The 21,940-nt window shown below is 31.8% G+C and overlaps 1 protein-coding gene and 1 long non-coding RNA gene across 2 annotated transcripts; both read left to right on the forward strand.

Annotated features, from left to right (window-relative positions):
* Positions 1–1,010: 1,010 nt before the first annotated feature.
* On the forward strand, positions 1,011–2,293 carry LOC121210793 (uncharacterized). Its single transcript, XR_005905920.1, has 2 exons — positions 1,011–1,072; positions 2,041–2,293. It is a non-coding gene; the product is annotated as an uncharacterized lncRNA (long non-coding RNA).
* A 6,922-nt stretch (positions 2,294–9,215) lies between these two features.
* On the forward strand, positions 9,216–11,866 carry LOC107926808 (uncharacterized). Its single transcript, XM_016857735.2, has 3 exons — positions 9,216–9,469; positions 9,954–10,042; positions 10,174–11,866. The coding sequence occupies exons 1-3, from the start codon at positions 9,318–9,320 to the stop codon at positions 11,646–11,648; spliced, it is 1,716 nt and encodes a 571-aa protein (XP_016713224.1). The 5' UTR covers positions 9,216–9,317; the 3' UTR covers positions 11,649–11,866.
* Positions 11,867–21,940: the final 10,074 nt, after the last annotated feature.

Raw genomic sequence — 21,940 nt, forward strand, 5'->3', positions numbered from 1 at the left:
GCCCGGTCAAACTAGTTGGAAATTCTTAAAATATAGTCGACATACCGTAAAGTGTAGAGATCCCCATCATTGATAATTGTTACAGCCTGATTTTGGGCTTAGTCAGAACAGTGGTTTTGAGACCACAAATTCGAGGTCAAGAAACTATTTAATTATTATTTTGGTGTTATAGCATGATTATGTCAGTGCATGAAAAATTTGGTGAAGTAATTTTAGCGTTTGTGAGCTTACTTACGAAAAAGGACTAAACCGCATAAAGGAAAAAAATTGTGATTTGCTAGCAAATAGTGTTAAATGGCCATGAATTAGAAATTAGGGGTATTTAAAGTGAAAATAGACCCTAGGATGGTGCTTGGCCGGCAATGAGACAAGGAAATTAAAATAGTCAAATGTTAGGTGAAGTTTGGTGACTTATTTGGCCAAAAAGAAAATAAAAGAAAAGAAAAATGGTATCATCCCTTTTTCATCTTCTTCACCAAAAAACACCAGCAAAATAGAGGTTTGAAAGATGGAAAATTTCAGCAACTTGTACCCCTCACAAGTAAGTGATTTTGATGGTCTTTCTTGATTATTTTTGTACTTTTAGAACCCTTGTAGCATGAGTTTTCAAATGAGAGGACTATTTTGCAAAATGGTTAAAAATCTATGGTTTTACCATGAGAGTGTTCATGTTGTTTTCTGAAATTTTATGGAAGAAAATGAATCATGGTTGTGAAATAAACAACTTTTGTGAAGTAGTTTTCATGGAAACCCTAACTAAGGACCATTTTGCATAAGTTGTAAAATAGGTAATAAATGTGTGAAATAGTGAAAATTTTGGGCTTTTCCTAGTATAAAAAGTATTCGGCTAGGCTTGATTAATGAGAAAATGTGATAAAAATCGATTTTTGAGTTTAGGGGCAAAATGGTCATTTTGCCCAATTATAAATTGTTGAGTACCTAGATCGATAAAATGATTAAAATTGTGAATTCTTATTATTTTAGATCAAGAAATACAAAATCTGAACCTAAACCGGGGGAAGGCCAAGCAAGTAGATTAAATCGTCTAGTCGCCTACATTTTGTAATCCAAGGTAAGTTGTATGTTAATAATGCAACTATATTGCTATGATGTATGATTGAATTCATATTGCATGAACTGCTTGATTGTGATTATGAGAATGCATGTCGAGAAATTAATGTAGTAAAGACTTCCAGTTGAACATTGGAATAGACTTGGATATTCGTACCATGACATTGGGTGGTATGTGAGCCAGTGTAAGACATGTTTGGGACATGCATCGGCCACATTATGAAAGCCAGTGTAAGACATGTCTGGGACATGCATTGGCCACATTATGAAAGCTAGTGTAAGACATGCCTGGGACATGCATCGGCCATGTTATGAAAGCCAGTGTAAGACATGTCTGGGACATGCATCGTCATTGAAACGAGAGCTAGTGTAAGACATGTCTGGGACATACATCAGCCTCGAGATATACAAGCTAGTGTAAGACCTGTCTAAGACATGGCATCAGCTTGTTGTTTGTAAGTTTAAGACCTGTCTGGGACATGGCATAGACACCGATAGATGAGAGCCAGTGTAAGACCTGTCTAGGACATGGCATCGGCCTCAATATATAAAAGTCAGTGTAAAACCTGTCTGGGACACGTCATCGACTTTAATGTACTAGCCCATGTAAGACTATGTCTGGGACATGACGTCGGCATCTTATACCATGTTCGGGGTTATTGAGTATCCGGTAATATTCCAAATGATTCAACAAAATATTTATGATTTGTATCAAAATGAGAAAATTTATGACTATTTGGTGAGTGGTATAGTTACCTACTTGAAATGTATGAGATGTGGGCTCAATATATGCCATAGGATTTGTATTGGATGGTGATGAGTAAGTTGTACTTATGTCTATTTATTATATTCATGGACAAACTATGAAATGTTATAAGCATATTGTTGTATGATAATTAGTTGATGTTTATTTTCATGCAACTTACTAAGCTTTATGCTTACCCTATTTTTCCTTCCATCATCTTATAGTGCCACCAAAGTAGCTCGAGGATTATCGCCTACATCGGAGAAACCAGTCACACTATCATCTGAAGCACTTGGTATAGTCAATTCTTTTATTTTGATTATGGCATGTATAGGAACTTTTGTTTTGTTTTAGTGTCACACTGTTTTGGGGCCAAATGTGTTGGCTTGTTTTAGCATTTGACTCATTTTGTATAAGGCCATGAAAAATGGCTAATATTGAAAGTTGTTATATGAATATAAGAAGATCTTTCATGAATGAGAAAATTGTTGGTACGGTTGAGCTTGTGAATTTCAGTGTATGGATAGCAAAGTACATAAATTAGTCGCTTAAACATATGTAAAATATATATAGGTCTTAGTTATGGTTGCTTGATTGGGAAATCATGTTATGATAGACTTTAGTGTGATGGATGGTATTATATTATGTTTCAGGGTGGCAAAAGGTTTGGTAGATAGTCTTATATTATCCACATGGGTAGACACATGGGCTTGTGTTTGGGCCGTGTGTGACGCAAGGTCAGCCCTATGAGCATGTTGTTCGACTGTATGTCCCCTGCATGTAAAATTTGCAAGTCAAAATGCATGGTAGTAAAAACATGGACAGAGGCACGACCATGTGACTCAGCCGTGTGAAGGATACGGCCTCTGGCTACAGGCGTCTGCCTTGGCCGTATACCTCTATTTGGTTGCTGACGTCAGAAATAGAATGTCAAGGTTTTTAGACACGGGCTAAGACATAGGCGTGTCATGGCCGTGTGAGGGACACGGGCCATAGACACGTGCGTATGTCAGGCCGTGTGAAAACCTCTGTAGGTTCAAATTTAGAATTTAATTCACACGGGTTTGGACACAGGCATGTCCCCTTATGCTTAGGCCCTGTTAACTACACGGGCCATCAACACGACCATGTCATAGTGGCCACACGGGCATATTGCCCTTCCACACGGGCGTGTGGCCTGTTTCAAAAATCATTCTTATATGGTTGGTTAAAGGACCCGAGTTGGTCCCGAATGGTTTCCAATGGATGTTTGGGGTCTCGTAAGTCCATGTTAAGGAATTTTAAACATAGTTCGAAAAAGTTTTAAATTTGAGCGAGTCTTGGTGACTCGAAAATATGATATGTACGTGTTCAAGTTTAGTAACGCCTTGTATTCCGTCTCGGTGTAAGGCACGGGTGTGGGGTGTTACACTAATTATTCATTGTGCAGATTATCTTAAGCATCCAGGAGTTTTGTCATTGTTGCATTTTGCACATTTGGTATTTGATTGATCATTGATTAAGTCGTGTTTATCGCGCAAAGAAGTATAGACATTGTTGGTGCTTATGTCATTTTTCATTAACCATTTGGTGATTGGTTGGACACTCATGTGTCCGAATGTTTTTCTTTCTCATGTTACTTGCACAAAATGGTTAAATGAACTTGAACATTGAATCGAAATGCTATCATTATTTATTTAATGTCTTGATAATATTTCATTGTTATTTTAAATGTTATTTTGTGACTAATTTATGATTGTATTGTATTTTTGAAAATTTCTATCGAATGTGACTTTCACTCCAGAAATTATTTTATATATATTTATATCTTATTAGAATGATTTTATTTTAACTATACACATTAGTAGTTTAAAATGTATTAGATCACCACTGAGTGCAAAAATCTTAGTACTCAGGTTTTTAGTTCTTTGTGTAGGTAATAATCGGATCGAATTGTTCATGATTGAGTAGTATTGCCAAAAAGTCCTTGCAAATGTTAGTTTGTAAGGTCGTCTTTACTTTTTTTTAGCCTTGGCATGTACTTATGATTTGTTAATTGATCGATTTAAGTGCTTTGATTGTTATTTTGGAACTTATTGATTGTTTTATCAAGTTTTGTTAGATGATTTATTACTTGTGTCATAATTTCTTTTAAAAAAATTTATGTTTTAATTTGTAATGAGTGAATCATTGATCTAGTTAGTTGTTTTGGCAACCACTATGACGCTCCGAATTTGACCAAGCTTTTGAGTCAGGTTTGGGGTGTTATAGTGATCTATTATTACTATGCACAAGTTAGTTGTTTTGAGCATTTTCTCTTCTTTTCTAGTGCCACTCTGTCTCAGTTTGCTTTTAGCACTATGAAATTTGAACATTTATTGTTGTCTTCTCTTCTTAAACTATTGTTTTCTCTTATTAATGCTTGTTTAATTATATATTTGATCTTTTGAGAAGGCATTGGATTGATATGAGTTGTAAATTGGTTTAGTGCTTAATTTAGTTTTCTTGTTTGTAATATTCTCGACACCATTCCCATTTGAAGGGTGCATATCAGTTTTAGTTTATGTTCATTATTGGTTACAATTGTTACTTGTATTCATCATGGTAACATCATCAACTACTTCACCAAACGCTAATTCTACACATGTCTAGCATTTGGTTGTTGTTGTTACTTTTACTCAGGGTAACATTATTAGCTACTACACCAAATATTAATTCTACACATGGTGGCAACATTCAACGAACCAATCATGTTCACTTGTTAATGTTTCTCAACATGACATGACAACCCTCCTTATACAAATGATGGTTCTCATTTTACTTTAGATATGAATTGTTCTAATTTTGGAATGGTTCTAAATTTGGTGCAAATATTGACTCTAGCATTGATCTTAACTTTGTATTCTATCATACTTTAAAATGTGTTGGTCATCCATTTGTTGTGTTTAGAGATTACTGGCCTAACAACTAAGTTTTTTAGACCTACTTTTCAAAATGGAAACATTTCTTGATTAGATCTAACAAGCTTCAAATACACTAGTGGAATGTTAGTACCCTAGCAGCTTAGCTTCCGAAATGTTTTTTTTTCCCTTGTATACACTTGTAATGGAAAGCTAAGTAGGCTAACAACCTAACTTCCAAGAAATATATTTTAAAAAAGAGAAAAGAAAGATGAGTGATTGATAGAAAGAAGGAACAACTTATGATGAATGATAACAAGTATGTTGAATGATAGAAGAAGAAGAAGAAGAAGAAACATAGAGAATGTTATAAAACAAAGCTAGTTAGTGCACAGGTTAGGTAGTTAGCATTTAACTGGTAAGTTGTTGAAAGTTGTTCTACTATTAGTTTTTTGTTAAATCTAATTACCATTTGTAATTTTGGTTGTAAATGGTGAGTTGTAAGTAAGTATTTTCAATAATATATATTATAAAAAATCCCTAAAATTTGAATTCATAAAAATTTAAAATGAAAAAACTCCAACATTAATCTTTAATAGAAACACCAAATCAAAATATCAAATTCAAAAAAAAAAACTTATGAATGAATCAATAAAAATATGGAATATGTCAATCTATTCTTACTTATTTGACATGAAAGGCTCAAATGACATTATTTAAAATTAATTTATCAAATGTAAAACTTAATTTATCAGGATTTATCATATCAGGTCATCAAAAATACATTAGATGCCGAAAGCTATGTGAATTCATTAATATGTTGAAATTTTAGCCATATGGTATTAATATTTTAATTAGCATATAAGTTTAGATGATGAGATCTCAAAAGTTATTTTAGAACTTTGGCAGATCATAGCTCTAATATTTAACTTTGGTATGTTAACTTTAATTTTTAATTAGTTTGGCATCCATAAGAAATTATTTACTTGAGTATCTACACATATTCAACTCATTCTTTATTTGATAACTGAAACTCAATTGACCTTTATTATATTAGACCAAGTTTAATTTAAACTAGATTTTGTTATTATATTAGACCAAGTTTAATTTAAACTAGATATTATGTTTAACATAAGTTTTTATTAGAATATAGTTCTAATTCTTATTTAATTTAATAATAATTAAAATATTTTTATAACTAATTAGATTTTTATTATTTTAATTAAATTTATTTAATATAATTATCATGGTTGTTTGAATCGAGTCAAACCAGTTGGTTGGACCGAGAACCAATTGAGGTATCGATCCAAAGAAAGGCATTAAATCAATTGACCTAAGAATCGATAGGGCTGGTTGAACCGGGTGGTTATACCAGTTAAACTGAATTTTTTTATTTTTTTTATAATATATATTATTTTTATGTTTTTTTAATGATTTATTTTATCAAATTGGATGGACTGATCGAATTGGTCGAACCAGAACAACTGATAAACTAGTGGCCTGACTAGTTCGATCACCATTTTCATTTTAAAACCTTATTAATTATTGAAGATGACAAAATAAATAGAATAATAATAAATTGATAATTGGTAAAGTTATTCTTTTATTTAAAATTTATTTAATAACTAAATCTTAGTGTCTATTGTATTTTTCATCAAACTTTAGGTAAGTGCACATTATCAAAAAGGTAAGGGGAAGGGCGAGGGCAAGGGTAGAGTAAGGGTCGACAGGAGCCCTAGGCCCACCCTAAAATAGAATTATTTTTAGTTTTTTTATAATTTATGAAATTTTAATTTAGTATTAATAAGATTGTGCTTTGGCTTACAAAAAAAATAAAAAAAAATTATTTAGTCACTTAAAGTTACAACTATATAAGCTATTAAAATAATGAAATTATATTTTTGCTATTGTAAAAATATATAATTTAATTTCGACCCATAAAAAAAATTCTGACTTACCCTGATAAGGTGTAACTAGTTTTTTTATCAGTACTCAAAAGGTTTTAATATATTAAAAACGGGAGGTGGTTGACGGGTTTTGCCATGGTAACAGGGGTGGCAGAAGTTTTCTAGATTGAAGCATGAGCGATTGTTGAAGGGTTGAAACTGGCTTGGTTGAAGGGATACAAACAGGTTGAGATTAATTGTGATGATGCAATGTTTATAGATGTTATCCGTAATGGTTTTGCATCAATTAGTAACATTACAGAAGTCCGTTTAATCCACGAATGGTGCAATAAGGATTGGAAAGTGAAGTTTAGGCATATCCTGCGAGGAAGTGACAAGGTAGCTTTGGAAAGTGAAGTTTAGGCATATCCTGCGAGGAAGTGACAAGGTAGCTTACTGTTTGGCAAATGCAGCAATAGGGAACCTTAACCAATTAATTCTCTTCACAGACCTACCTCAGTATGTTATACGACTATTAGAGGAGGATGCTCATATTTTCTTACCAAAAGGGATCACTGTTTTTGTTCACTCCTAGTTACTAGGCGTGTTTTTTTTTTACCAAAATATATATATTACTATTTAAGTGTTTGGTTAAGTTGGTGTTACGAATTAACTCGACAACAATTTAATTTTAGAAACTATTAAAAGACTAAATTTTAAAATAAATAATAAATATACCAATAAATGTTTAATAATGTATATTTAAGCTTAAAAAGAGAAAACTTGAATTTAAATTTTAAAAATAACATAGTTGAAAAAACAACACAAACTGAGATTATCTTTTTTTTTTCTTTTTAATTTTAATCACACCATTATGGTGACTTTAGTTGATACGAATAGGAAACATTTTCAACGCACTGGCGTCTACTTTCTCGCTGAAATATAAATACCGTGGAGTAAAAAGAAGTTGTTTCCCTTTTTATCCCTTATGGGTTATAAAAACTAATATGTTGTATAATATAAATACATGTTAGGGATAAATTCTATAACTATATATGAATTATAGTTTAATGTATAATTGTATATATGAATTTTGATTTGATTTAATTTTTATACATTATTAATACAATTATTGATATTTAATACAATTATTGATATAACATCATTTTATGTTATATATTATATACACAAAATAATTATATTTATCCAATATGATTATAAATTGATGTATTTATTTCTTTAAATGTGTATGATTAAATCAAAATTAAAATTTTAAGTATACATTTGAACCACAATTAGAGTTTTACATGTACAATTACATCAAATTAAAATTCATATATAATTTTAAGATTTATCTCGATATATCATAAATAATAATTATGTAAATTTATTTTTATAATTTAATATATCGTAAATATATTTTTAATTATCATTTAATATAAAACAATTTATATATTTTATTATTTATTTTAAAATATTTTAAATTTGATTATAAAAATGATTTTAATAATTTTTAATTATTCCACAATTACACTTTTAATTTATGTTTTACAGTTTAATATATATACATATATATATTCATATATATATATATATATATATATCGGTATTTTATTATATTCGATGTACAACGTAAATCAATGTTTTTAGTTATTATTTTTTATTTTAGTTTTTTTCTGTTTAAATCCAAATATATGGCTCATATTAATTTTAATCTTATTTTTATAATAATTAATTTCATTATCATCGTTATTTAATCTCATCAAGCTAAACTTACATTCTATCCAAAAAAAATTTAGTTGCACACAAAAAAAAATTATTATATGATTGTTTTATATATTTTTATATAAAATTTATAAAAAAATAAATTAAAAAATCTAAAAAATAAATAAATGTTGAAACTTGAATATAAAATTTAAATTCTCAATTTTATCATTTCACCTTAAATAATTAAAACCCCGATATGTCTTATATAATTTTTTTTTCAGTAATTTACAATGTAACCCAATTATTAAAATATTCAAAATGGTGACCCAACTAATAAGATTTTTTTTTGATTAAGTATTGTAATTTAATGGAATAATAAGATGGCATTCCAAAAATCGATATAATAATAAATCTCTCTCAATTTTTATATATTGTATTACTTTAGTCATAAATTTTTAGAATAATTAACCTCAACATTATAAATTATCTCAAATTTCTTTAAAAAAATAAAATATTAAAATACTCAAATATTCTAAAATTATAATAAATTAAAAAAATAAAATGTACATTATATTTCATTTAAAAGAATATATAGGTTAATCTAATAAAAAAATGCCACTTTATAATAAAAGAAAATGACGCGCATACAGTATAGGAACTTCAAACAACGTGAGCGAATTCAGATGATTGTTCCATAAATTCCTCTTCAATGTCGCAACGCAACTGAATAACCGAACAAAGATCTAATCCGATGCCGACAACAGTACCCTTGCCCTAAAACAAGTGGCAAGATGGGAGCATTTCCTGTTACAAAAATAGCCACTATCAGCCACGTTGTCCATTGCAAAGCCACGTTTCACCATCACTGCTTTTTTCTTCCTTCCTTTTCCTATAAAAACCTTAAAGATTTTGAGAAATAGAACAACACTTTAATATAGGATCTTCAAGGTTCTTAATCTTGTTTTTGTTACCGTTTTTAGATATTTTCTTTTTCAAGAAAAGAAAACCAATACGCTTGTAGAGGCAAAGATGATGGAGAAGAAGAAAGTGGTGGGAATGCTGGTAATGGTATTGGTATTGCTGTCAATGGTAGGGGTTTGCTGGGCCTGGGGATGGCAAGAGATGACAAAGGAAACTGTGAAGGACTCCTTGCCTGATTCGGGACTTGACAACTTCCTCGTGTAATGATCAAACAATTACGTATATCATACTGCATGCCTTCTTTTTTAAAATAAAGATTCACATATAATTGGAAATGCCATTTTAAAAATTGGAAAAATTTCGTGGGCGTCGTTGGTTAGGTTGAGACTTGAGACTCTCTTTCCTTTTTCTTTTTTTTTCTTTTAATTGTTTTCATGGATAAGCTAGTAGTTCAATGATCTACTTGATAGTAATTAGGGTCCCCCTTTTTTCTTAATTTACCTACTTTCCGGGTTATATACCAGAAATGTATCTCTCTCCAATGTATCTGGTTGTGAAATTCTTAAACAATGAAGGAGAGTGCATGATTCAGTTGACTATATTATGAATAAATTAGATACAAAAAATGTTCCATTATTAGGATTGATTAGGCCGGTTAGATGGATCCGTTTGGCTTATAAATTGTGTTGACAGACATGTGTGGTTAACTTCTTGTGTCTCTTATAATGGTAATGACTCTGCCAGGGTCATGGGACAGAAATTTGAGAATGCAAGAGAGGCGGCTAAAGATATGATGGATAAAGGTGGAGATGGTGCCTCAATGTCTGCCTCTGGTAATTCATCTTATGCCTTTCCTATTAATGTTATTATTATGTCTTTTCGGAAGCATCAAACTATGCTGCCAAAATATCTAGAGAGGAAGTAAACGCAGCTAACCAGATGCTTAATATGGCTATGGATGTAGATTCGAATCAGGTTGATAATGGTCGAGAGACAATGGCATATGGGGAAGACAAAGGAGACGATGCCAACGACGAAGCTCGGCATGAAGCTCATCATGCAGAAGAAAAAGTTGCAGATGCGATGGAGCATGGAAGAGGTGAAGCTCATCATACGAAAGATGAAACTGCAGATGCAATGCAGCATAGAAGAGATGAAGCCCATCATGCGAAAGATGAAATTGCAGATGCGAAGGAGCATGGAACAGATAAAGCAGCAGATACAATCGATAATGCCAAAGAACCATTGGCAGAAACCAATAAAAATGCTAGAGATAAAGCGATCGATGCCTATAAAAAAGGCAGTCAAGAAACTAAGGAAGCAGTAAATCATGGATCATCTGCTGATAGGATCTTCAGTGAAGATGCTATGGCTAAGTTTGAGGCCTGGAAAGAGAAGGCTTACCATGTTATAAGTGATTATGTAGCTTGGACCATGATTAAGGTTGTACTATCGCACGGAAAAGATGAAGCGAAGGCCTGCGATCTTGTAAGTGATGATGTAGCTAGGATTATTGATAAGGCTGCAGCCCATGCCTATAATGAAATAGGAGGATATACATATGCATCTGGTGATAAGATCATGAGTGAAGATTTTATGGCTAAGTTTGGTGATAAGATCATGGGTGAAGATGTTATGGCTAAGTTTGAGGCTTTGACAGAGAAGGCTTCCCATATTATAGCTGATGGTGTAGCTAGGATCCTTAAAGGTAAGGCTGCAGAATCAATCTCGCGTGGAAGAAATGAAGTTTCCCATGTCTATAATGAGGTAGAGGAAACATATGTATCTGGTGATAAGATCACGAGTGAAGATGTTATAGCTAAGTTTGAGGCTTTGACAGAGACGGTGTGCCATGTTATAGCTAATAATGTAGCTAGGATTATTAAAGATAAGGCTGCAGAATTAATCTCGCATGGAGATGAAGTTTCGCATGCCACATATGCATCTGGTGATAAGATCATGAGCGAAGAACTTAAACCTAACTTTAAGGCCTGGGAAAAGAAGCCTGCCAATGCTATAGGTGATGATGTAGCTATTAAACATAAGGCTGCAGAATCAACGTCGCACGGAAGAAATGAAGTTTCCGATGCCTATAATGAAGCAATCAATAAGGTAAGAGGAACATATGTATCTGCTGATAAGATCATGAGCAAGGATGTTATGGCTAAGTTTGAGGCTGCCATGGAGCAGGCTTCCCATGCTTTAGGTGGTGCTGTAGGGGTGATGGAAGGTGAGGAAGCAGAATCAAAATCACATGGAAGAGAAGAAGATTCAAATGCTTATGATGAAGCTAAGAATGAGTTGGGAGAAACATATGCAGCGGCTGATAAGATCTTGAGTATGGATGCTATGGCTAAGTATGAGGCTGCTAAAGAGAAGGCTTCCCAGGCAATGGGTGATGTTGGAGCTAGAATGAGAGCGAATATTGCACAGGTCTGAGTTAAACTAGTTATTTGTTATCTTAACTTATTTACTAGCTTATGAGTTAAGCTATTTGATGTAATTGTAAATTGTTGAGTTATTTGCTTTTAGTTTGAGACTTCTGAACGTTTGCATAGTGGGTTACTTCATATAGCAATTTCTGTTGCAACATTAAATAGTAATATTTAGCAATATTTCTGTATATTCTTTTTGTAATAAACTTAGTTGATTTTTTCTATTGTTTTTTAACTAATTTTTTAATAGTAGTAATTTATCTTTAATAAAGAAAATTAAATATAATATTGATGAGAATTAAGTAATTTCAAATTTAGAGAATTTATTTGATGTATAAGTTTATGCATTTACTTTAGTAATTAAATAAAATAAAATAGTGGAAGATTTTATCTAATTTTATTATTAAATAAAATGAAAATTAGTGAAAGACATATCCAGAACTTAAAACTTGAGACTTTAGACACACCTAAACATCTTACATCTGAAAGTATTAATATTTTATTCATAATAGTTTCTTTCAAATGTTTTATTACAACTGTCCATTCCTTTTCTCTAATTTAATTTATAACACATAAAAATTAAATTATTATAACATTATTTATAATATTTTTTAATTTTTATAACATTATTTAAAATTATTAAAAAAATATTAAGATAATTAAATTTATTGTTTTAATAAATAAATTTATTTTAAAATGAGTTTGGGTTAACTATTTACAAATATTGTTAAATTTAGGTAAGTATAAAAGTATTAATATCAATACTTAAGTTCAACCACGCTACAAACACCTCTAGATGTAATAAAATTAATTTTAAATTCCTTTAATTAGATTTGCACAAATTACTTTGATCACATTCAAACTTTCTAAGTGTTACAAACTTAATAATAAAGATTCTAAATGATTTTAAAATTGAGATAAATCTTAAAATTATCTATAAATTATGGTTTAATATGCAATTTTATATATAAATTTTGATTTTATGTAATTTTATACATTAAATTTTGATTTGATCCAATTCTTGTAAATTATTAATACAATTATTGATATAACATCATTTTATGTTTATATATTATATACATAAATAATTATATTTATTCAATATAAAAATAAATTGATGTATTTATTCTTTAAATTAAATTAAAATCAAAGTTTCACATATACATTCGACTAACAATTAGTTTCTCATGTATACAATTGCACTAAATTGAAGTTAATATATATCACATCAAATTAAAGTTCATATATAATTTTGAGATTTATCTTTTTAAATTTTTTCTAAAAGGTTTTTAGAACCCCCAATCTTTTAAAATATTTTTAAGGCTTGTTTTAACTTTTCCCATATTTTTCGTCTATGTGCGAACATCTGGAATGGAAATATTGCAGTAAATAAATATAAGATTAAACAATAGTGTTCGCAAGTATACGAGTTAAATTGTAATATAGTAAAGAATGATAAAACGAACCACTTCAGGAAACATTCCGAAGATCGTATCCAAAGGAGGTTGAATTAAACTTAAATTAACTTTCTTGACCAAGACAAATTATAATTTTCTCTGTAAACTTATCTCTCGATCTCATTGATTCTTAATTACTTCCTAAGGGCGTTACTTCTTAGGGTTTAATTGCACATAATTTAAGCCAACTAACTCGGATTTGAACCTAATTTATTCGTTAATTAGTCATACATTCATTTATTAATCTCCCTAAGGAAACAAGCTACTCATGGATCTACATACAATAATCCATAAATTCATATTTAACATATAAAGAAATAAATTAAATAAAAGAAGGGAATAAAAAAATAAATCCATTTCGATATCGAATTGTGCGCGGGAGCGGGATTTCCTTTAAGAATTGCGAGGATCACTCCGATTGCAATTGGAATCCTAAAAGAATTAATGAAAAACTATTAAACTAAAAGCTTAAATTGAAATCGAGTCCAAGTTAAACAAGAATAAAAATTATTTAAAGGACTAAATTGAAATAAAATAAAAATTAAATAGAACCCTAAAACTAACTAAATGGCTCAGTTGGCTAAGCCTCCTAAAATGAGGCTAAACATGCCTATTTATAGAGTTTATGCTCTGACTTAATTAAGGTTGTTTACAAGCCCAAAAATTTTATTACAATTCTTCGTGGAAAAAAATACCTAAAATTAATTTTCCTAATCGTCGCTCAATGTTGCGGCACCACAAAACTGATTTCACAACACTGCCTTCATTTTTCTGAATATTTTGGCTTTGAAATCCGGTGTTATGACACCACTCCTCGATGTCGCGACGCTGTAGTCGTCCCTCATCTTCTTAGCTCGAAAAAAGTGTCTTACATACTAAATAGAGTCGTTAAATCATCTTTAGGCCTATAGTGACCCATTAAGACATGACATAACTCAAAATTGCATAAACATGCTTATTTTGCATAATTTAAACTTAAGATACTAAAAATAAAAAACGAAATAAAAACATATAAAAATACCAGAAAGCAAGTTCATTAAATACCGGAAAAACCTTAATTCGTCACAACAAATTGTGATAGATCAAACTTTCCCTTACTTAAGTCGTTGCTTGTCCTTAAGCAACAAAATAAAAACACACAGAACAAGAAAATAAAATAGCTACAAGTGCTTGAGCATGTAACACCCCGGTTTTTGGGGTTAGAAGTTTGAGATTCTAAGTAAGGGTTAGTGAGTAGGTCACGCACTTGGAATAGTTTGTGTGTTTAAGTGACAGAATGGGCCTGTTAGTCTGGTGGTTGAGTGAGTATTAGTGTACCTCTGAGTTCTGGGTTTGAGTCATTGTGTATGTTTTGGGTGATGTATTTTTATATTGATTATAGTAGACTTGTTTTAATTTTAAAATATAATTATTAGTTTTATTTTTATTATTTTGGATTTTTATTTTTTAGGAAGTTCACATTTTTTCTTCTTCTCTTGGCTTTTCTTTTTGGTTTTTTGGTTCTTCTACATTTTCTTTTTGAAAATGGTGTTACTTGTGGTTTTTGGAGAGTCGCTTCTTCATCGTCAAGTCAATGTCCGGACGTCTTTGATCGCGAATCAGGTGTGAGTTTTGAAACTTTTTTATTTTATTTGTGAATTGTAAATTTGATTTTGATAGAATGTGGCAATCTTGGTGTCTTTCGGAAGTTGGTTTTCGAAGTTCGAAAGTGCTGTTGACTGACATGGAAATCTGCTCTGGTTAATGTGTTTCTGAGTCCCATCGATTTAGGGTCGATTTAGGGATAGGAAAACTTGATTTTCAAGCTGTTTTAGGGTGGTTTTGTGACCACACGATTGGCCACACGGGCGTGTGCCAATTCATAAAGTCGTGTGTTTTTGGGAATTAGGGTTTCCAGGCTATTTGGGCGCCACACGGTCGTTTGGTCGATTTGGGGATTTTAGTCGATTTTCACACGACCGTGTCCCTTGGGTACACGGGTGTGTATGATTAGGAATTAAAGATTTAGTGTTTTGGTACCACACGATCGTGTGGCTAATTTGGGGATTTAGTGATCCCACACAGGCGTGTGTTTTGGACACACGGCAATGTGTCTGGTGGGCACACGGACGTGTGAAACCCTCACACGGTCATGTCTGTCCTGTACTCTATTTTAGCTCTATTGGACAGTGAGTTACACGGCCAATTCATACGGTCGTGTCCCTGGTTTACACGGGCGTGTACCTCCTCTACACGAGCGTTTTGACCCTACACGACCTAAGTTTTTCTACACGGCCTAAGCACACGGCTGTGTGGTTCTAAATCACTAATTTTGGTATTAGTGTATGTTTTGTTTTGATTAAGATTCTATGTGTTCCAACCCTTAGCTAGTTTTTAGTGAGGGTCGATAGGATTCTAATCTAGGCTTCGGCTTATGGGTTAATTGTGACTATTGTGGGTGATGTCTAATTCTGAACCTAGTTTGTTGGGTGTGTGTGCATATCTAAATTTGTCTGATTTTTTGTTGACGTGATTATTGTTTCTGTGGGATTGAATGCATACGTACACTTGCATAAAGTAAATTTTTGGGGTTGGTTGTGAAGAGAAAGAAGACTGATTCTGATTGATCTAACAGTTCTACTGCAATTTTTGCGTACAGTTGTTTACCGACTGTATCGCATGTACGTCAGCTTGTTGCGTACCATTATCTGCTTTGGCAGATTAAACTATAATGTGACTATATAGCAGACTACCGCATTGCACTGTACTACATATACGCTAGCCCTAATGCGTATTATATTCTGAGCGGCTTAGTCCACATTCTTGGAGTGTACGATTGGATAGGCCTTTTGAGGTCCTAGTTGGTGTGATTGGTTAGATGAGCTTTAACAGCTCTTTTGGGGGTGTGATCGGGGGACGTGAGGTGTACTGGCTGGATGGGTGAGTTTTGGTACTTGACTGCATTCATGTGCATCTATTTGGGTGTAAGATTATTTGACTATTTTCTGTTGCCTAAACAATAGTGTTAAATGTTCTATGTGTACTTAGTATGCTCTGTTCTGATTGCATGTTGGGGCGTTGGTTCCTTGTCTGGTATCTGTTCCTGCTTACATCTGTCAGTATGTTTTGTTTTGAACTGCTATCTGGTGTTCTCTTCTGAAATCTGTTTTTAATCGTTTTGAACTCACACTAAGCTCATGTAGCTCACCCCCTTTAGTGTTTCCCCTTGCAGGTACACTTCCATTTTCTGCTGTTTGACTCAGTACGCGGAGGTCTCGGACAATCTAAGTTGAAGATAATTTATCAGTAATTTTTTCAGTTTTCTTTTTGTTTTATCGTTTTGATCTGTATGGTTTTATAAAAGCTATGGTACAAGATCTGTTTGGAAATTTTTCAATTATACATTTTGTTTTGGTTATTTATTAAACTTAACTATAATTTTACTAACTGAATTCTAAACAATTAAATGTTTTTGGTTCGTTGTGATAACTTGTTTTGTAAAAACTTATCTACCAGCACTTTGGTGATAAATGTGATTTCTGGAATTCAGTCTAAACTCTTAGGCCGGGTTTTGGGGCGTTATAGAGCATGCCATATACAAAGATTAATTCGGAGTTATATATATAAAACAATGTGAATAAATAAGTAACTCTAACATGATATACAATTGACTATTGATCTTTAATATCAAACACATTAGTTCTTAAAATTACAACATAAGAAAATTCAAGAATGTTGAGTACATTACTCCATCAAAATAGGTACATAAAATTTACATTTATGCTCGAACAATACAAGTAGTTAGAAATGTCAAAATTCAATTAATTTTCATCCACGAATAGTATCACCTAGGTCACATAGGTTTTTTTCAGCTTGTAATGTTCTGCGACTTAGGTTGGTTTGGAATTAAAAACAGACATAATAAAATAATTTAAACATGAAAATAGTTTGGCACATTATATTGACTCAGATTCTTCCTCGATTAGACCCTTTAGCTCACACCTTATATCCCCTTCTATCACTTAACTTTTTTCTCTGATTCCTAAAGTATAATACAATGTAAATGAATACAATCATTTTAGCGAAATATTTGTGTAAAAATGAGAGATTTTTCTTTTCTTTCTTTCTTATTCTTTTCTTTTCTTCTCACTTCGCTTTTCTATTCTCTCGAAAACTTCTCGTTTAGCTATGTTAGTCTTTTTCAAACCTTTTCTTTTAATTTTTATTTTATTTTTCTACTTATGTACAAGTTTGCAAGACTTGCACTCACCATACTATACTATCTGTAACAACCCTGTAACACCCCTAACCTGTATCCGTAGCCAGAATAGGGTTACGGAGCATAACTGGACTTATTTCTTAAAAAATCACACATTTCACGTTCATTTCTCAAATCCATACAAATGTCATTCAAATACAGCCATATAGTCCCTAACACAAGCCCTCGAGGCTTAAAACAAGCATTAGAAATGATTCAGGACTAAATCGAATACTTAATAAATTTTTAGAAAAATATAGAACATGTTCAAAGTGTAGAGGACACATGCCTATGTGGCCAGGTCGTGTGTCTCACACGGCCAAGAGACGCTTGTGTCACAGGCCGTGTGGACATTCAAAATGAGATCATATAGCAATGTCCCAGCACATGTCCCAGCTCGTGTAACTCTCTGACTTGGGTCACACGGCCAACCACACGCCCGTGTGACTAGCCCATGTACCCTTCAAAATGACCTCACACGCCCATGTGCCAAGCCGTGTGCTAGGCCGTGTGAAAACTAGAGGGTATACTGACTTGTGCCACACGGCCAGGCCATACGCCCATGGGCTAGGCAATATGAAACTATTGACTTGATTTCTAAATAAGTACCAAGGGACACACAGCCGTGTCACCTGGCCGTGTGTTACACACGGCTGAGATACACGCCCGTGTCTCTGCCCATGTGGACAAAAAATAGGTCATTTTTCAATCCTTATACACCCAAAGTGGCACCAACCTACACATACCAAAAGTATTATGACCATATCATCAATAGGCATTCAAACCAATCTCAACCAAGTCCAAATCTTGCTATACCAATACCAATAACCATAATGTTCATATGAAAAAATCTGTCATTTGAAAACCTACCAATATCACTTTCAAGGATTCACCTAAATGGTCAATTTCATATATGCATTGTCTTGCCTAATACTTAGCATACTAATACATTTTCAATTCCAACCATTTGCTACCTAATTACCAATTCACAACAAGGCAGTCACATAGCAATTATAAATCACATATAAGAGGGTCATTTATACATATTTACATATCAAAACATATGACTACTTACAAGTCAATTCAAATGGCCAAAATTCATCAAGATATAAAGGCTACATTAGCCAAAAGACATATACATGCTATATAACCACATTGCTCAAAGTTCAAAAGTACCAAAACAATTGCTGGATAGTGTGATGATATCTCCGACAACTTCCAATCTGAGCAAGCTTTGAAATCACTATAAAACATGGAAAAGTAAACAAAGTAAGCTATTAAGCTTAGTAAGCTCGTATGGCTAAAGAGTACATCTTACCATTCATTCACAATTTAAAGTAAATAAACATAGCATAATGCAACTCAATTTGAATTCAAAAGCCCAATTAATAGGTTAGTCATGAATTCAAAAATCTCATAGATTCAATGCTTATACAATTCATGAATGTACCTGTACTGATACATATCAATCTCTTACTCTTTCATATCATCAATATACTCGTTGAACCATTTGGAATACTATCGAATACTCGGGAATCTTGCACACTAAATGCCGAAACATGGTTGAAACCATCTCAATCTCATATATCATATAAATGCTCACTCTCGAGCTATCACTGGGTTTGCTCACACAAGCTGATGGTCAAGATGTAACTACACAATGCTGCTCACACAAGCTGATGAGTAACCGCAACACATGCCAAAAAACTTAGCCACTGGTAGAACGTACAGGACCAGCACCCAAAACACGATAACCCCTAATGACATGTCATTTGTATCCTATCTATTCCTGAGGTTCAACCGGGATATATACATTGTCGATAACTCATCGAGAATTTCCATGGTATCATATCATCTCAATTATAACAATTAAGCATTCAAACACATATAATTTAATGCTTATTAAACATATGAACTTACCTCGAATTAATACGGAGAAAATCGAGCGATCAATCCACTATTTTGTTTCCCCCCAATATAATTCCGAACGTAGCTTTTCTTGTTTCTAGATATAATCAAATTTAACCAATTTATGGCTTATTCCATTCCATTCAATTCGGTTTCATGTTATAATAAAATTACTATTTTGCCCTTAAACATTTAACTTCTTTACAATTTAGTCTTTAAGCTCGTAAAATGAAATTCATTCAATTTTATACCTACCCAAGCCTAGCCAAATATTAAAAATACTTATAGAAGCCCCTATATCTCACATATTCACACTTTTACCACACAATTTATCACATTTTTCAATTTAATCCCTAATTTGCAATTTCATTCAAAATCACTTAACAAATGTTGTTTATCTAACAACAACCATTCATTTTCTACCATTAAACTTCAAAAGACATACACATTCAATAATGGCGAAACCCTAATACTTTAACAATTTCACAAAGTAGTCCTTGAGCTAGCTAGATTAAGTTATAAAGACTCCAAAAACATAGAAATCATTAAAAACGGATCAAAATTTCATATCTAGATAAAGAAATGGAGATGGCCGAATGAAGAATTCAAAAATGGCTTCCTCCCTTAAATTTTTGGTTGAAAATTAGATAATGGAAGAAGATGAAATTTTTTGTTTTATTTTAATTAACCTTTTTTGTTAATTTCCAAAATTAACCTTTAAAACATTTAATAATTACACAAAATACCAAGCCATTATCATCCACTAACTCATTAATGGGATAATTACCATAAATCCTCCAATCATTTAATTTCATAGCTATTAAATCCCTTTAGCTTATAGAACTCCAATTTTCTACTTTACGCGATTTAGTCCTTTTTATCGAATTGAGCATGCAAACGATTAAATTTCTTAACGAAATTTTCATATGACTCAATTAACATGCTGCAGACACATATAATAATAAAATAATTATTTTTACTTTGGATTTTTGGTCCCGAAACCACTTTTCTGATTTCACTTAAAACGGGCTGTTACAAACCTGTTTTCAGTGGTGTTAGAAATAGTGGTTTCGGAACCACAATTCCAACAAGTGAGTTACTTAATATTATTTATTTAATATTTAAAATATTATTAGAGTGTCATATTAAAGTCGGTTTGGTAATTTTGACGTTTGGATAGTTAACTAAGGTAAAAGTACTAAATCATAAAAGTTGCAAAAGTTAATTGCTATTAATTTATATGTGTTAAATGGATATAAAAACATGAATTGAGAGCTTTGAAATGGGCATGATCACATGAGTTGTGGGTCCAGATGTTAGGCTAAACGATGTTGTTTACATGAGCTATGAAGAATCCGCAACAAATGTAAGATCTTAGCCATTAGTAGGACATCCAAGACTAGCACCTGAAATGGTAATAACCCTAATGACATGTCATTTGTATCTTAGGGATTCACAAGGTTCATATGAGCCTTAATTCATATCCAGATCATTTAATTACTTATGCATTAGTTCATCACATGAATTCAACTATATAAATTTTCATTTTCAATAATAACCCGCAATTATAATATCATTACAATTTGATTCATTCCACAACTAAATATTTACTATGCAAATAAATCCAATCATAAACACACATAGATATGTATTAATTCACAAAAACAGAAACTAAATTAATTTATTCACCATATGAACTTACCTAAACTGAATTTACAGCAAACACAACATCGATGACAATGGCGAAGCCAGAATAATTTTTTAGGGGGCCGAATGAAATTTTAATTTAACTAACCATTAAAATAACTTAAATATTTAAACTTGTGCATATAAACCCTTTTATTATTATTTTATAATTTTATCCTAAAATTTTACATTTTATATAATTTAGTCTCTAAAGCCGAAACTTATATATTTTTCACAATTAGCCTAAAACCCTCTATGCCGAATTTATTATGGTCCTTCTATAGCCGTTAAGCATTTGCATTTTATAAAATTTCTTTGTTAATTTCAATATTATAACAATTCGACCACTAAGTTCAAAACTAACTAAAATTATTTACAAAATAATCCTATATGATCATCAAACTCATGAATCTATCAACTAACTTCAAAAACACTTAAAGTAATTAATGGCAAGTCCCTAAACTTTTAACAATTTTACAAAAGTATCCCTAGATTAGCTAGATTAAGCCACAACGATCTCCAAGATATAAAATCAATAAAAATGAGCTAAAAACACCAACCATCAAGAAGATTTAAAGCGTGGTTGCGTCTCCCTAACAATTCAATGGTGTTCCAATTTTGGCTAAGTGAAAAGGAAGAAGATGACAATTCCATCATCTTTTGTTTATGTTATATTTTTTATTAAATTATTAAATTACCCTTAATTAAACTTATAACATGACAAAAATGCTAACCCATAATCCACCATAATAATTAAGGTATAATTAACTAATAAGGTCATTCAATCATGCTTCTTTAGCCATTCAACACATTTTAACTAATAGCGATCGACTTGTTAAATTTTTACGATTTAGTCTTTTTTATTTAATTAACTATTCAAAAATCAAACTTTAATGCGACACTCTAATGGAATTGTAAATACTAAATAACTAATATTTACCGACTCACTGATCAAAATTGTAGTCCCCAAAATCACCGTTTTTGATACAACTTAAAAATGGGTTGTTA

The sequence above is a fragment of the Gossypium hirsutum genome, chromosome A12 (genome assembly GCF_007990345.1).
Source record: "Gossypium hirsutum isolate 1008001.06 chromosome A12, Gossypium_hirsutum_v2.1, whole genome shotgun sequence".
Taxonomy (NCBI): Eukaryota; Viridiplantae; Streptophyta; class Magnoliopsida; order Malvales; family Malvaceae; genus Gossypium; species Gossypium hirsutum.

Bases quoted from the DNA above. Each gene is read 5' to 3' on its own strand.
- LOC107926808 (XM_016857735.2), top strand. From the start codon at position 9,318: ATGATGGAGAAGAAGAAAGTGGTGGGAATGCTGGTAATGGTATTGGTA. The intron at 9,470-9,953 runs GTAATGATCAAA...TGACTCTGCCAG, and splicing joins GGACTTGACAACTTCCTCGT to GGTCATGGGACAGAAATTTG. The intron at 10,043-10,173 runs GTAATTCATCTT...CTATGGATGTAG, and splicing joins TGCCTCAATGTCTGCCTCTG to ATTCGAATCAGGTTGATAAT.